The sequence below is a fragment of the Schistocerca nitens genome, chromosome 2, assembly GCF_023898315.1.
Source record: "Schistocerca nitens isolate TAMUIC-IGC-003100 chromosome 2, iqSchNite1.1, whole genome shotgun sequence".
In the NCBI taxonomy this organism is placed as follows: domain Eukaryota; kingdom Metazoa; phylum Arthropoda; class Insecta; order Orthoptera; family Acrididae; genus Schistocerca; species Schistocerca nitens.
Window position 1 is genome coordinate 214730697 of NC_064615.1, and position 17364 is coordinate 214748060.

A 17364-nucleotide genomic window follows, 5' to 3' on the forward strand; every position below is an offset into this window, starting at 1 on the left:
TATATTTTTTCTTCATCATTTTGTGTCTTTTTTTTTCCCCCCCTCCCTAAAACCCCCAATTTTTCACAGTTGTCCTTAGTTTGATTGTGTTTTTGGAGGGAGATTTTACTGTCTTATTTATATGTATTTTCGTGTTTTTTGCTGTGTTTATGTAGCGACAGCATAGGCACTATATTGGAGAAGCTTAGAATAGCCATTTCCGCCATATTGATGACGTCATGGGTTAAAGCAGGCGGGTGGAATCAGACACTTCTGTAATTCTCAATTTTCATGGACAATATTAAATGATTTCTACGAATTTTGCAATCAAACTTTGAAAAGACAGACTATATGCAGTTAAAAACTTGAAGGAGACTGTCTAAAATATGATAAGCATACAGAAGAGAGACTGAGAGTGTAACATTATTGGGATTACAACTTGATGAAAAATTCAATTAAGAGGAGCATATCACAGAATGGCTTAAAAAAGTATCTTAATAAATCTATGTGCAATGTGGAAACTGTCTGACACAGGTGATAAGTGTGAATATACAATACAAAACATTTTGTCATAGCAATCACTAACATTATGTCACTGTCAGAGCCAATGACTTGTATTTAATATTCTTCTTGATATATAATGCCATATGCCAGCACGCATAAAAGTTTGGCTACCAATAAAGTTTAGCTAAAAAGAAGTGAGGAAGATTTATCAATGACCAACTCCTGAGGAAGATTTATCAATGACCAACTCCTGAGGAAGATTTATCAATGACCAACTCCTTTTATTCCAATGATAAATTTCTTAGCAGAACCAATTAATATACGAATCAGAAATTTATCTAATATTGTGTTACTGGTACAAAAAATCTGACTTATGCACATCTGAAATGACGTGATGTGATAAATTTAAATAAGTGTTGTAAACTAAGTGTATGTCTGATGATGACTGGCTACAATAGCCAAAGATTTATCATGTGTAATTCGGGTTGTGATAAGTTAATTACTAGGCCTACCTTTCAAATGAATGTATGTTCAACATTTTTTGACTTATCTTGCAGCTACGAAGGCCATTTCACTTAGGGTCAAATCGACACATTTGCTGGTAGTCAATTATTTAGTTATGCAGTATTTACTCACACATTTTACTGAACTATAATCTATCAACTCACCCTTAGGATTTGGATTAGTTTCAAACACGTGTAGCTGTTGTGGATTTGCTGTGAATGTGTAGACTTTGATTACACCTTCCAGTATAACGACAATTCTATCTCTCCTGAGACGTACTCCTCGGACAGGTGCATTGAATTCCATCGCAATGACAGGTGACTTCTTCAAATCATCCCATATCATCACTAAACAGAACAAAGCATTACATACACCGATGAATACATAAAAAGAAAACTATTATGTCTACATGTGTTCGAGGTAATTTGAAATACACATATCTTACTATTACTTATATGTAGCTATGTAGTAACCTCTGTTCGGAGGGTAGAGCGGCCGGGGTCCACCTCCAACAAGCGCCAAATAATTGCACCGGAACAGCATTTCAACATAACCAAGACCACCTTCAGAAAAATCTTGTCGTTCTTTTTCTTTTAGTGGATCACAGTTATACACTCGAAAACCATTTTCCATTCCGCATGCAAAGCATCCTGAAATGTCGAACGTCTGTAAGCAAAACTGCGCACGTTGTACACTGTACACATTGCGGTGTCACCACGCGCACGACAAGTCTCACCTTGGTCCTGATTGAAACCCGCGTACAGGAGCCCATTATTGTATGGATTGGTGGTTCCTAAATTCATGTCTCTTGTTATCGTGTGCGGTGCCAAGATAAAGAAAATTTAACCTAACTTTATCTACATGCCTTCCCAGTAGTGCTGTAACCACTACTCTACTGCAGCCATTTTTATTGACATTCGCGTCCAACCAATAAGATTTTTTATTTCCCCACCTTAGACGCGGCCAAAACAAAACATAGTCGCAAAGCGGTAAGTGTTTGGTTGTGAAAGAGGATACATGATTCGCTCTGTTGTCTGAGGAGTTATATGAAATGTATGGCAAAGTGTTAACGCCTGTCCACGTTAGAGGCATTGCCAGTAGAACTTGTCGCTGTGTTTTCAGCACTACAGCTGGAAATATGAAACAACAGATCCCACGAAAGAAAGGAAAAAGTTCTCATCTATGGTTGCTCCGTCAATTTTCAGACCCTTACGTGGAGAAAGCCAAGATGTCAAACTACAGGTTAATGTCATTGATATCGGAATTTTTTAAATAGTCTGTTTATGACTAAATAATCTTAATCTTGGTTGATAGGTGTCGCAGTGCATTCAAGTTGAGGGAGATAGATGACAGATTCCGTATACTGAGTCCTGGCCAGTGTGTTATAGATTGTGGGGCTGCTCCTGGAAGTTGGACCCAAGTTGCTGTTGAACGGGTTAACGCATTGGGGACAGGTAAAACATTGCATCATTTTTTATATGTTTGTTTGTACATGGTCCATTTTAATAACAACGAGACACATGAAGGAGTACAACACAAAAATATATACATGTAAAGAAAACTATTGGTTGCTATTAATAGTGACTTTGTTATCCACTGTTAACATTTAGTAGTTTGTAAAGTTTTTAATCTGATGTTGACAGTTAATGTCGTCTGTATTACATGGTAACTGAGTGTTAAGAGTGCCTGTGCCAGTTACATTACGAAAGTTCCACGTTTTTATTAGTATTATTCCTTTATTTCGAAAAAGGAGAGAAATAGCTGGAGTCGGTTTAAATATGTTCACGATAAAAACTGAGTAAATATCGTCTTGATGAATTTATTTGCGTTTCTTTTGTTGTTGTGGTCTGCAGTCCACAGACTGGTTTGATGCGGCTCTCCATGCAACTCTATCCTGTGCAAGCTTCTTCATTTCCAAGTAACTACTGCACCCAACATCCTTCTGAATCTGCTTAGTGTATTCGTCTCTTGGTCTCCCAGTACAATTTTTATCCTCCACAGTGCCCTCCAATACTAAATTAGTGATCCCTTGATGCCTCAGAACAATTCCTACCAACCAATCCCTTCTTCTAGACAAGTTGTGCCACAAATTCCTCTTCTCCCCAATTCTATTCAGTACCTCCTCATTAGTTACGTGATCTACCCATCTAATCTTAAGCATTCTTTTGTAGCACCACATCTCAAAGGCTTCTATTATCTTCTTGTCTGAACTATTTATCGTCCATGTTTCACATCCATACATGGCTTCACTCCATACAAATACTTTGAGAAAAATAATTTCTGACACTTAAATCTATACTCGATGTTAACAAATTTCTCTTCTTCAAAAACGTTTTTCTTGCCATTGCCAGTCTACATTTTATGTCCTCCCTACTTCGACCATCATCAGTTATTTTGCCCCCCAAATAGCAAAAGGGTTATTCCATGTCAGTTCAACCAGGGGCTCCAGCTCTTAGTCTCAGATTTGACTGAAATTCAGTACACTAATTCTACCATGTGTGGAACACTCGTGTACAAAGTATTAGTTTCCCCTGCCAATTAGTTCCAAAATTATGACTTGTGAAAGAAGGTGGCATGACCCGGAAATTGCAACCCGCATCTGGCAATCTATCTTCAGACCCAACTTCAGGTCTTAATAACTTTTGAACTATTCCGCACTGTCCAGTGAAATTTTTACAACCCAGTAACATCCATTTAGAGAACACATTCCATGAATCGAAACACCAACAACGTATTTCTGAAGGAAAATAAAAAAATTCCAAAATGTGATTAAAAAAAATGTAATACGTTAAAAGGTACATATTGTAGGTGCCCTCTATGCCAAATATAATTCACTCAAAAAGGGTATAAATTTTTTTGTGGTAAGCGTAATGTGGCCTAAACACACACACAGAACTCATCATGCCCATATCAGTCACAAAAATGAGTTACATGCACACAAAAATACAAAAATTTGAAAAATTACCTGAAAAATGTGGATTTTTGAAGTGTGGTAGCACAAAAGGGACAAGTGGTATCCAAGCCAAATTTCACACACTGCATAAGTAGACCATAATGATATACGTCTCAAAATTTCAGCATTTTATTGCAAGACATTTGTGTACAATGCATTAATGTTTACTGCACCTTAACTGCTAAAAACCAGTCAATTGTGCTTTGAACAGAAGTTCTCCCATGCTTTAGCTACTGTACTCTGTACAGTGAGTGGCAAGTTGTACTGTCTTCCTGACACTGTGGGAGGAACTGTAACTGTCATAAGAATATGTTCAAAAGTAATCCAACACCTGTCTGCCAAACGTGGCCAATGAAATGATCTTGCTGGTCCTGCTGGTGCCATGAAGTTCACAAATATATCACCTTCTGCTTCACAGCACTCTGCAACACATCCTAAGTACCATTTGTCATCATAAACAGCAATAACATAGAAACCTGGTTGTATGTTGCTACTTTTGCTTCTGAATCCTGAGTCAGACACACTGTGAAGACACATGTTGTGTATGAACCTATAGTTATAACCAGACAATCTGCACATTGTCACAGTCCGCTGGAGAGAAGTGATGATGGCTCCTTGTGCCTGCAACAGTTTAACGTGTTCTAGTCTGCTTTTTAGCAACTCTTTGACTGATTTTACCTCATCTTTCGAAACATAGAATGATTGTATGCCAGAGATATTTTTCTGTACCCATATAAATAACTGAAGAGGTGTTATAATGTGATCTTCTGTAGGGTGCTGCAGACTAGCTCGTGATGCCATGCACTTAATGGTAGCACCAATACCATCACATACATTTTTATCATGATTTGTTGCGAAAAAATTCCATTCTGCGTGAATCTGAAAATCATGGTAATGCATGCATAAATTTTTTGTGATTTTTACAGTTTTTGTACTGACTAGCTGCCCCATCACTGAAGTTTTTCACAAAATGTATGTGAGGCAGCTTGTTTTTCACATATGCCATGACAGTGCGAATTTGGGCATGAACTGCAATGGCATCATGAATTAAACAGTCACTAAAAATGCACAGGTTCATGACAGACACATCACCTGATTCACCTCTATAGTAAATCGCAAATGGCTGGAGAGTTGCTTGACTGTTGTCCCAATGATATCCTTGGATGGCATCTTGAACTATAAATGCATAACTTTCAGAAAAGTCTAGTATTACCATAATTTCAACTTGTTTCAAATTATCCTTACAAAACTGGAGATAAGCCGATTGTGCTGTTGCTGTGCGTGGTCCGTTTTTTGACAACACATTTCAACAAAATCTTCTATTGTACTTTGCTTTGTTTCAAGACTTGTGCGATCCATGTGTGTCCGTTGTTTATAAGAAACATGTTCATCGTCATCCATAAGGAGTTCACCACAAAGTTTGTTATTCATGTGTTCTGCAAGACTTGCCTTACCAGGACACTTTTCACATCTGTGTATCATGCACTGGTAGGAACTGCTGTCACACACTAGCAGCTTCATTGCAGCTTTGTAATCCAGACCAGCCTTTATAGCAGCAAACATGAGCTTAGCATTTTGATGGGTCTCACATACACAAACATTGTGTGTGCCCCTTGCACTTACAGGCACAACCCATTTTGGCCGAAGATTGAAAAAAGATGATAAACCTACTTTGGTATTGGGATACTTTTCCTTGAATTCTACATATAGTTCTGGTATGTTGCATAGCAACAGTCTTTTTTGCATCTGTACACGTACATTTCCCACTTTCACCGTTACATAGTCTTTTTTTTCTAGGCATTATTCGACTGTAGTCACTATTTTCATAAAACTCCGACACTAGCACCTTTATTTCTGAACTCAGTTGCTTATCCTGAGTCTGCTGAAGTTGTGGAAGCACTCCTTGGGTTGCTTTTATTTTCCTAGCTTGCTATACCATATATGTAGAAACAAGAATTCCATTGCAGTGTAGTCAATAGACCAGCTGGAAGGTGCAAGGGCAAGAATAGCTACTTTTTTTCTGGCGTGTGGATATGACACATTTTTCTTTTAAATCATGCACAATTTTGTCCAAATCAGGGTATTTCTGGCATGATTTCTGTTCCTTTGGAGCAGATAGTTCTTCCTCTTCCACCATTAGTGTGTCAGCTATTTTGTGTTTTAATTCCATTTAAGCTCCTTGTAGTTTTCTTCTACCATACCTGGTCCTGTCTCTTTTCCCAACTTTGCGTGTCTTCATGGGAGACAAACCAAGAGCAGTCACTCAAGTATTTAATTGCTCATCCGCTGTGGTTGTAGGTGGCTGATACTCTTCGTCACTGTCATGTAAATTATCAGAATATTCTTCATTTTTTAGCTGTGTAAGACAACTGGAACATAACTTTTGTCCTGGTTTCATGTTAAGTCCCATGCACTGATTCACTTTCAATACTGATTTTATATCAATTTCTCTGAGGCTACACTTCACACTTCACTGTCTTCTTATGAATCTGAAATGGATCAAAACAACAACTTTGTAGGAAAGAATACTTATCCAGAAACACTTTCATATGATGATAACAAACACTAAAGTTTCCTGGAACTGTACTTCTTGTGCCCACAGGGTGTATCCCGTATCTCCATAGCAACAAATCTTGGTCCGATTCATCCAGATCATAAAGGACAAAGCAAATGCCAAATTTTGTTCCATATGTTGTTTTAAGACATTCAGATGTTTGTGCTCTACCAATACTGCAACTTGTTTGAACAAAAGCACCACTAGTACACTCATCTGCCTCCATACTGACTTTCCACAATAGTACTGACCAGTCTGAACTAGAATCTTAAAAACATGAGTAACCTGTAATTGTTGCTTGTTTCCTTTGTTGTTCCTACCTAACAATGACTCATTCTGTCCCTGAGAACTACCACTGTTTAACTTTCTGTTGCCTAATGGTTCCCAACAATTGCTGCAGCTTTATTTCAAACAAGCTGTCTGCATCATCACTATTACTTGCTAACTCGTGTTACAAGAAACGTAACCAAATACATCTCTGTCAACTTTTATTGTACACAAATGCCTTGCAATAACAAGTTGAAATTTTGCCACATATTATATTAAGGTCTACTTATGCAGTGTTTGAAATTTGTCTTGGATACCACGTGTCCCTTTTGTGCTACCACACTTCAAAAATCCATGTTTTTCAGGTAATTTTTCAAATTTTTGTAGTTTTCTGTGCACGTAACTCATTTTTGTAACTGATACGGGCATGATGAGTTCTGTGTGTGTTTAGGCCACGTTAAGCTTACCACAAAAAATTTATACCCTTTTTGAGTGAATTATATTTGGCATAGAGGGCACCCACAATATGTACCTTTTAACGTTTTTTAAATCACATTTTGGATCTTTTTATTTTCCCTCAGAAATATGTTTTTGGTGTTTTGATTCATAGAGTATGTTCTCTATGTGGATGTTACTGGGTTGTAAAAATTTCACTGGACTGTGCGGAATAGTTCCAAAGTTTTAAGACCTGAAGTTGGGTCTGAAAATAGATTGCCAGATGTGGGTTGCAATTTCCTGGTCACCCCACTTTGTTTCACAAGCCATAATTCTGGAACTAATTGGCAGGAGAACTTAAAATTTTGTACATGAGTGTCCCACACTTGTTAGCATTGGTGTGCTAAATTTCAACCAAACCTGAGACTATCAGCTGGAACATTTTCTCAAATTGGTTGAATTGACATGGAATGACCCAAAACTTATCTACTACTTTAAGTGTCTCATTTCCTAATCTAATTCCCTCAGCATCACCTGATTTAGTTAGACTACATTCCCATATCCTCATTTTGCGTTTGTTGATGTTTATTTCTTCCCAATGGATTTTAATTCCTACTCCAAATTTTTCTTTTGTTTCCTTTACTGCTTGCTCAATGTATATATTGAATAACATCGGGGGTAGGCTACAACCCTGTCTCACTCCCTTCCCAACCACTGCTTCCCATTCATGCCCCTCGACTCTTATAACTGCCATCTGGTTTCTGTAGAAATTGTAAATAGCCTTTTGCTCCCTGTATTTTACCCCTGCCACCTTTAGAATTTGAAAGAGAGTATTCCAGTCAACATTGTCAAAAGCTTTCTCTATGTCTACAAATGCTGGAAATGTAAGTTTGCCTTTCCTTAATCTATCTTCTAAGATAAGTCGTAGGGTCAGTATACCCTCATATGTTCCAATATTTCTACAGAATCCAAACTGATTTTTCCCCAAGGTCAGCTCCTACCAGTTTTTCCATTCGTCTGTAAAGAATTCATGTCAGTATTTTGCAGCTGTGTCTTATTAAACTGATAGTTTGGTAATTTTCACACCTTTCAACAACTGCTTTCTTTGGGATTGGAATTATTATGTTCTTCTTGAAGTCTGAGGGTATTTCGCCTGTCTCATACATCTTGCTCACCAGGTGGAAGAGTTTTGTCAGTGCTGGCTTCCCCAAGGCTATCAGTAGTTCTAATGGAATGTTGTCTACTCCCGGTGCCTTGTTTTGACTTAGATCTTTCAGTGCTCTGTCAAACTCTTCACGCGGTATCATATCTCCCATTTCATCTCCACCTACGTCCTCTTCGAATCGTGTAAAAATGTGAGAGTTCATAATGTTTGTGTACATGAATTACCCACATCTGATTTTGGTAAGTTTATACTAGAGGATTCAGTGTTAGAAGTCTTGCCTGGTATCACTAATTTTTTTCACTCATATCAGTGTGTGTAAACACAACTGTAAAAGGTCACTAATATGTACACACACATGATTGTTGTTAATGTTATGACCGTGAATGACAACTGTGCATGTTGCCTCACATTACTTAGTATTTTGGGAATTAGTGTGTTGGGATTGTGAACTGCTGTTTCACTGGGCCCAATGCAGTGGGTCAGAAGGAGGGATTTCTAGCAAGACTCTCCCCCATGGTTATTTAGATTAAGTGTAAAAAAAAGACAAGGAGTTCACAGAACAAGACATGCTTCAGGCAGAGACTGAGGCCTCAAAAATTGACTTAGACCAACTGGGAGGGGGGGGGGGGGGGAGGAAGTGGGATATGTGAAGGGGTAATAGGAAAGGATCAAAAAGGGAATTGTTCAGAATTGATTGTTATGTTATCTTTGTGCTAAAGACAGATGTAGCCGATTACCTGTTGAGGGAGAGAAGCCTCATTCAACTGTAGAAGACAGGAGATGCTTCAGTTCATTAACAAGACATTAAGTGACAGATTGAGGACAAGATAAATGGAAAAAGATAGGTGCTGCTACCATTTAACAGTCATGGGAAGTTTATAAACAAACAGCTACAGGGAAAAGTAATATCAGAGTACCAGGTCATAAGTATTGTAAAACATAGTGCTGCCCTTGGTCAGGTAATGAGGGATAGTGAGACACAGAAAGGGAATTTGAGCGAAGAAGATCTGGTATTGATAGTTAGGAGAGGAGGTAGCAACATGGCCAAGAATAAGTAATAATAGTCATTAGTGAATGACTTCTCCCAAGATAATGGTCAGTGCTAGATTCCAGGTGGCACTTAATTGAAAAACCTGCATCCCTATTGATTAAATTGTCCACCATAAGGATATGTATGGCCTCCTTAGGAACACAGTCCCATAAAGACACTGCTGAGGTTAAAACTTCAGTCTTGTTGTGAAATGTGATTCCCTGTGTCCAGGCACTGTTTCGCTACTACTGATTTATCGGGGTGCCCCAGCCGTGTGTGATGATGGTGTTCAATACAACATTCTTGCATAGTTTGGCATGGGATCATATATACTCCATGTTTGCTAAGGCCAAGATTGACTGAACACAACAAATTCTTCACTTTTTTTGGTGCCAGCAAAACACTTGATGTCATTTCTCTTCAGAATTCTTTCTATTCTTGAAGACATGCTGTCAAAATACAGCAAGAAATCATTGCAATGGGTGCCTCTGAACCTTCGTTTACATTGCTGCTCTGAACTTGCTTAGAGCAGAATATGTGGCGTATCTGTCTATCAGAATAGCCATTGTGTTCGAATACCATTTTTAGGCGTTGCAGTTCACCAGGCCAACCGTCGGTGTGGGAGACATCATGTGCTATATGTACCAAAGAGTGTAAGACACTAGTGTGTTTTGCAGGATGATGACAGCATGTGGCCCGCAAATATAACTCTGTGTGAGTTGGTTTGCGGTATACGCTATGTCCAACTGTACCATCAGCTTTTCTTCTAACCGTGACTGCCAGGAATTTTAAGATACCATCTTTCTCCATTTCCATTGTAAACTGCATATTTGGATGGAGCGAGTTCATGTGTTGGAGAAACATTGGTAATGTCCGTATTCCATTTATCATATACATACCTCCAGTAGCAAGAAGGTTGGAGACGTGCCAACTAAAGTGCCTTTTCCTCGAAGTCTTCCAATAATAATTGACCACCAAGGGAGACAGACAAATTCCCATGGTGACACTGTCCACTTAATAAAAAGGTTGGTTTTTTAATAGTAAATAAGTGTAGGTAAACACAAGTCCAAACAGTGCCAGAATACCTTTCTCAAATGTGATGCTGATAACTTCTAATGTGTTCTGCACAGAGGTATTTTCGTAAATGAAGATACAACATCAAAGCTAACCGAAATATGTGATGTTTGTAGCTTAAGAGTCTTCAGGCATCTTGTCGCGTCCCAAGCGTGGGTATTGCGAGGGATTGAGCGACACGGTTCATGGATGGGATTTTAGCCGGTTGACCGTAGTGAGAGGGAGTCTTTTGATCTGGCTAAGATGTAGAAATCCCTGGTTTTCACAAGGCTAGGAAGGTGATGGAAATTAAAGTCGTGATAACTTTAACAAATTGCAGTTTATTCTAAGAGATTACAACTCGCCCTATCTGACGGTGGTTGCACTCCCAGGAAGGCCAAGTCTAATACAGAGACGGTGACTGACTCCACCGTTCCGACTGCCTACTAGAAGGTCTGCAATGTTTCCTAACACCCTACGTTAGAGTCCCGCGGCTACGCCTTAACGCTGTCCAGCGACTATCTCCGGCTGACTGCCTACAGCCCGTTTCCCAGCCCAAGTCGGCTGCTGCTAACTCTTCGCCCTCACCAGACAAGACCCGACACGACAAGAACCGCCACGACAAGACCTCAGAGCGGCGTGCTCTCGGGTTTTGTTAGCGTTTCCCCTTCGACCCCGCCAGCGCTTAGCATGACGTAGCGTCGAAGGCAACGTGTCCTTATTTGGTATCATTAAAGCATTGTTGTTGCTATTGTTCTTCAGAGGCTGAGTGGAGGGGCAGAGACGCCTCTCCCTATATGGTCACACACTGCGTCCTGAGCCCTTCATTGGCTCCTCATGACGTAGCGTGGTCCCCACCAAGGGCCCTCTTTCTTTCTCTCTCCACTCTCAGACCTCTCTCTCTAGCCAGGAATGCTTTCTGTTGATACTCTTAATTGAATGCTTATCATGAGTCCCTGCACAGACCTTCGTTTGTATCTGCTGGCTGTTTACTTTCTTATCAAAGCACCCAGCTGCCCAGCAGTTTGAGTGCCGCCTCGGCTGACCCTTCGGCCACGCCTGGCGTCCAGCGCTACAGTTTTAACTTCTTCCTACGTACTATTCTCAAGGTACTGCAATTAGACTTGGCTTGTTCCTGCGGTTACAACACCTCCCCCACCCGGGAAATTGGCGTTACTCCTCAGAGTAGCGTCAATTGAGATTCTCTCATTTTATTTGGTTACATTTTTCTTTTGTTACATCAACATTTCATATGTTTCTTTTTCTTTCATATACACTTAATTCAATTAAGTTCTTTGTGAAACACAATCATTTTATACCTACATTTATCAAGATACACTTTTCTTCTCTCTTTTTTAAATCATTGCTACAACAATTATTTATCAAACATACATTTATCAAGGTACACTTTCTTCTCTCTTTTTCAAATCATCGCTACAACAATTATTTATCAAACATACATTTATCAAGGTACACTTTCTTCCAAGTCATTGATACAATTACAATCAAGGTACATTTTTAAAGCATTGATACAAAATATCATTTTCATTCAACATTGGATTTTACAAGTGCGTACAGTTTCATAAAATAGACAAAACACTAAAATAGATTACACCTTTTCATAAGACACTTTTAATATATTTTATCTTTTGATTTGATTTAGCGCCTGTTTCTGAACAGAACTGAGTCCTCTTGGTTTTTCCCACATCTTTCGTATATTACTATATCTTCAGTGTCTTTATTAGCTTGTCTTCTACTTAAGCTAGTCTCTGGGTATTGATTTACTATAGTGTTTCTTATACATACTTTTCCACAACAGTTACTATCGTCGAAGTACTTCCAAAAACTTTTGAAGCATTCTTTACAGCATTTACAATTTTTACAACAACATGTTATTACAATAACAATGACTATTGCTATAGCTATGTATGTAGTTATTGAGTAATGGGTAAAGTATCTGGAGTATTTTAGTTCTTCCTCCTGCCTTTCTGCCATCCGCTGGACATCGTCCAACCTTTTCCCAGCGACTTTCAAGTCGTCTAATTGTGTTACTACCTGCTCCAGTGGTAAATCTAACGTTAGCATTGAGACATTCTTCTTTTCTTCGTTTACCTCACAACAGTCAAATTCTAAATTAATTTGAGGTATTATATCCTTCTTGGTTACGTTACTATGAATTACTCTATCTGTTTGTATGAACACTCTCGTTCCATACCCTTTACATTTGCTATAAAAACTTATCTTTCCTACCCCTTTCATTAATAAATCCTTCGGGGGTTCCTTTCCACATAATACTGTCAGTCCTTCTTCCTTAGGAGCTACATATAACCATTCGTTACTGTTTAGATGGGTCCAAAGGCTCTGATTCAGTGCGACTATTTTTCGCACACAATCTTCCGGAATTTCTCTTACCGGTTGCAATAATTTTGCTTCGCATTCCTCATGGTCGAATGTCGATAGCAATGCAAATGACTGTCTGCACAGTCTTCTGTTCTTACTTAGTTCTTTACATTTTAAATCATCCGCAGAAAGTTTCGCGTACTGCCTTTTGGATTCATCTATCAGTAGAAATTCTTTCTCTGGCTGTGTGTATATGTACCTTCCTTTCATATTTGGGATCTCCTTTGGTAATGGGAGAACTCTGTACAAATTGAAATTATTATTATCTATTAAAGGGATATTAATTACGTACCCTAGTATGCTACCGGAAATGAAAACATCTAGATCGATTATTCTTAACAAGAGGTAGCCTGATGACTCCGCGAGAGGAACAGGAAACTTCACGTCCTTTAATTCGTCTCGGATTAAACTTAGATACTTCACAATTTGCACTGGATTAATGATGTGAGGCTGAAGTATTCCCTTTTGAGCATTTACAATGGCATTTATCATTTGCTCGTACTCTTCTTCGATTTGGCCAAACACTGCCGCTAATTGCAATACTTGTTCCGTTACAGTGGCAAAAGTTGCTACTCGTTTGAAACCTATATCTGTCTCCTTCACGTATTCCTTCAAGAACCTTTCTAGTCTCTGCATGCCTGTTCTTAGAATGTGTTCGTTTGATTCTAGTGTATATACTGTTCTGTTTACTCCTGCTAATGTGGCCCTTATCACTGCCACTTGTTCCTTAGTTAACCTCAGCAACCCTTCAGAGTTCTTTTCCATAGCATCTATTCTTTCCTTATAGTACGCTGTGTCTGCTTCATCCAATGTTCTGAACAGTATCTTACTTACCTGTCCGACGAAGTTGAATACTCCTCTCTTTCTTCGGGCTTCGTGTTTTGTGAGTTGCTGTACGAGTTGTTGTAGCCCTGTAATCTTTTCCACGTGATGTGTAACTTGTTGATCTAATACTCTACATTCAATTAATCCAACATTTAATTGTTTCAATGTGTCACGGCACCTCTGTACCGCTGCCTTACCGTACCTCTCTGCTTTCTGAAATCTTTCTGTTATTACATCTAAATTAACATATGTGACTATTCTCCATGTGGTACTGTATATCTCTATTTGTCCTACGTGATCGTAATATAGTCCTGATGAACTTGGTATTGAGGTTACTTTGAAATCGTTCGTTTCGTATCCTGATGCAACGAAGCTGTATGTTGCTACCACTATGATGAGTTGCATCACTTGCCACTTGAGTGCCATCCCTGAAATTTAAAAGAACTGTTTCAGCCTGTTGGCATGTACTTTTGTCTCCTTATTTCTCTTAACTCTTATAACTACGTTAGGACCTTCCACTTTTAACACTTCAAATGGACCTCTCCATTGCGAATCTAGTTTCCGAGATCTACCACGTCTCACTGATTCATCGTGTAATAACACCTTGTCCCCTACATTAAATTCTTTTGGGTTCTGCTTCAAATCATACTGTCCTTTACTAATTACCTTATTCCTTATAATAGAATCCCTAGCCACTCTGTGGGCTTCCTGCATTCTTGCTCTTAGCTTATTTACATACGAATCATAATCGTAACTTACCTGCGGTGTTTCTTGCTGCGGTACTCCTGGTATGTTAACCTTTCTTCCGTACATTAACTCGAATGGTGTATAACCTGTGCTACTGTGTGGTGTAGTGTTGAACACAAAAATTGCATACGGCACCCATTTGTCCCATGAACTTTGATCTCCTGTTACAAAGTGTCTGAGATATTCTACAATTGTTCTATGACTCCTTTCTAGAGCAGCATTTGACTCAGGGTGGTACGCTGTAGTATTTATACATTTTACCTTCAACAACTTACATACACTTTTAAACACATCACTCAGAAAATTTGATCCTTGATCTGTTAACAAAACTGATGGAATCCCATATCTTAGTACTGTATTTTCTACAAATGCTTCCGCTACAGTTTCAGCGTCTTGCTTGTCAATCGGGATTGCTACTGTGAATTTACTCAGATCGTCTTGGAATGTTAGCATGTACTTTTTCCCTGTACTAGATACATCTAGTGGACCCACTATATCCATTGCACATTTTTCAAATACTGTTCCAGCTGTGTCTGTAATTTCTAAAGGCATCCTTGTTTTCATTTGTGTGTTTTTGTTCTTTTGACATGATGGACACTTCCTAATATAATTTTCAATGTCCCGCTTCATTCCGCGCCACTGCTTGTACGCTTTTATCCTCTCGAATGTCCTATGCATTCCCTGGTGCCCTCCCAAAGGATTATCGTGCATCTCTTTTAATATACTCTCCTTTTCTTCGGGGCTAATTTCCTCATTACTATTTGTTTCCTGGTCTATCTCACCTGACACTTGCGCTTGCCGCACATTTACGGAACTCTGTTCCGCCTTTGCTTGTGCTACGGAGGTTCTTTCTGCCTCCATATTTTGCTTTGAACTTATCTCTTCCTTTCCTTCATGCCTTATCCGGCTTAACGCGTCCGCATTACTGTTTAGCCTTCCTGGCTTATATACTACCTCGTAGTCGTACTCTTCGAGCTTCAGTCTCCACTTTAGGAGCCTCGAACTCGGATCCTTCACACTAAATATCCATGTTAGTGGCTTATGGTCTGTCACCACTGTGAATTTTCGCCCATACACGTATGGTCTAAACTGCTTTACCGCGTACACTATGGCCAACAACTCTTTTTCCGTTGTGCTATAGTTCAGTTCTGCTTTGTTCAATGCTCTGGATGCATATGCAATCGGCAAGTCTTCGCCAATCTTTTTCCCTTGCGATAACACGGCGCCCAACGCTGCGTTACTCGCATCCGTTGTGATTATAAACGGTTTCGTAAAGTCAGGATACTGAAGTAACGGCGGATTCACTAATTTTTCTTTCAGTTCCTCGAACGCATTCTTTTGTCGTTCTCCCCATTGATACTCTACTCCTTTCTTTAATAGCTCATGGAGAGGTTTCGCAATTTTGCTGAAATTTGCAATGAAATGTCGATAGTACCCTATCAATCCTAGAAACCCTTTTAGTTCTTTTGTTGTTCTCGGCTGTGGGAAGAACTTCACCTTCTCCACCTTTGCCATATCCGGTGATATTCCCTTGTCCGTGATACAATGACCTAGGAAGATTACCTCCTTCCTCAGAAATTCACACTTGTCTGGTTGCAACTTCAAATTGTGCTCTCGCAACCTGTCAAATATTTCCCGGAGTTTTTCGTTATGCTCCTGCAGGTTTTTCCCATAACATACTATGTCGTCCAAATAGACAAAACATTTAACACCTTGTAAACCTGCCAATACTGTGTTCATCAGTCTCTGGAAACGTCCTGGGGCTCCTTTCAGTCCCATCGGCATTCTTTTGTATTCGTAATGTTGATAGTTTGAGCTGAATGCCGTTTTCTCTCTGTCCTTCTCGTCCGTCAATATTTGATGGTACCCGCTTGCAAGGTCAAGCGTCGAGAAGTACTTGGCTTGCCCTAATTGATCCAGGATATCGGAGATATTCGGCAGTGGAAATGCATCGCCTACCGTGATGTCATTTAATTGTCGGTAGTCCACTACTATTCTCCATTTCTGCTTGCCACTGGCATCTAACTTCTTTGGAACTAACAGTAACGGTGCGTTCCATGCGCTCTTGCTTTCGACAATTATGTCACCCTTGAGCATCTGTTCTATTTGCTCTTTTAGCACTTCCTTTTGCGCTTCAGGGATCCTGTATGGTCTAGCGTTCACTACCTTCCCCGCGTGTTCCGGCGCAATCGGTATTCTATGTTTCACTGCAGAAGTATAGGACAGTTTGTCCCCTGGTAGATGAAATACATCTCCGTACTCCGTGCAGACCTCTGCTAGAGCGCTCTTTTCTTCGACGTTCAAATGATCCATTCTGAGTTGCCTTCGCAACACACTAGCACGAATTTCCGTCTTACCTACTGCATCAGTGCTGCATTTTACTTCGCGTACTTTTGCTATTCTTTCTACTTCTTCCGTTATTAATCTGACACTTCCTAGTCGAACTCTGTCCTCTGACACATTCAATGCACTTACTATGCATTTCCCATTTCGCACTTTTACTAAAGACTCAGGTACATGCACCTCTTGTGCAGTCTCCTGCCTCGGTATGACCATTTCTCTTTCGATTCCCCGTGGTACCTTTCCGTCCACTTTCAACAACATTATTCTTTCTTCCCGGGGCCCTATCTCCCCGCCTATTTCTGAATCTGCTTCTATCTCTTGTCCCTTTGGTTCTTCCTCTACTACTAAGGGTATATCTCGCCCTTTTAGTCTTATTACTTTACCTGCATAGTCCAGTTTGGCTCTATGCTGTGTTAAGAAATTTCTCCCTATTAATCCGTCGTACGGAATGTCTAGCCCTCTACCGTACACGTGAAATTTCTGTTTCACCTTTTCAGATCCGTCTGTACTTAAGTTTATTTGTACCGTGCCTATTGTGCTAACGGCTTCACTCGTTACACCTTTTAATCGAAGCTTTTCTGTTTCATTGATCCCCAGCATACTCT

General features: G+C 39.6%; 2 protein-coding genes across 4 annotated transcripts in view; one reads left to right on the forward strand and one right to left on the reverse strand.

The window, feature by feature from the left end:
* The window catches only part of LOC126235929 (WD repeat domain phosphoinositide-interacting protein 3), a 125679-nt gene extending 123760 nt beyond the window's left edge, over positions 1-1919 (reverse strand). The window contains exons 1-3 of one of the 2 annotated variants that reach the window (XM_049944891.1): positions 1724-1918; positions 1461-1637; positions 1152-1334 (exon numbers count right to left, since the gene is read on the reverse strand). In XM_049944891.1, the coding sequence (XP_049800848.1) occupies positions 1152-1334; positions 1461-1637; positions 1724-1790 (427 nt within the window). In that variant the 5' untranslated portion in view covers positions 1791-1918. Of the gene's footprint in view, positions 1-1151; positions 1335-1460; positions 1638-1723 lie in introns of both variants that reach the window. The other variant, XM_049944892.1, reaches the window with a different exon arrangement.
* Positions 1920-1955: 36 nt separating this feature from the next.
* The window catches only part of LOC126235930 (rRNA methyltransferase 2, mitochondrial), a 74649-nt gene continuing 59240 nt past the window's right edge, over positions 1956-17364 (forward strand). For both annotated transcript variants that reach the window (XM_049944893.1, XM_049944894.1), the window contains exons 1-2: positions 1956-2229; positions 2302-2441. In XM_049944893.1, coding sequence (XP_049800850.1) covers positions 2039-2229; positions 2302-2441 — 331 coding nt within the window. In that variant the 5' untranslated portion in view covers positions 1956-2038. The remainder of the gene's footprint in view (positions 2230-2301; positions 2442-17364) is intronic.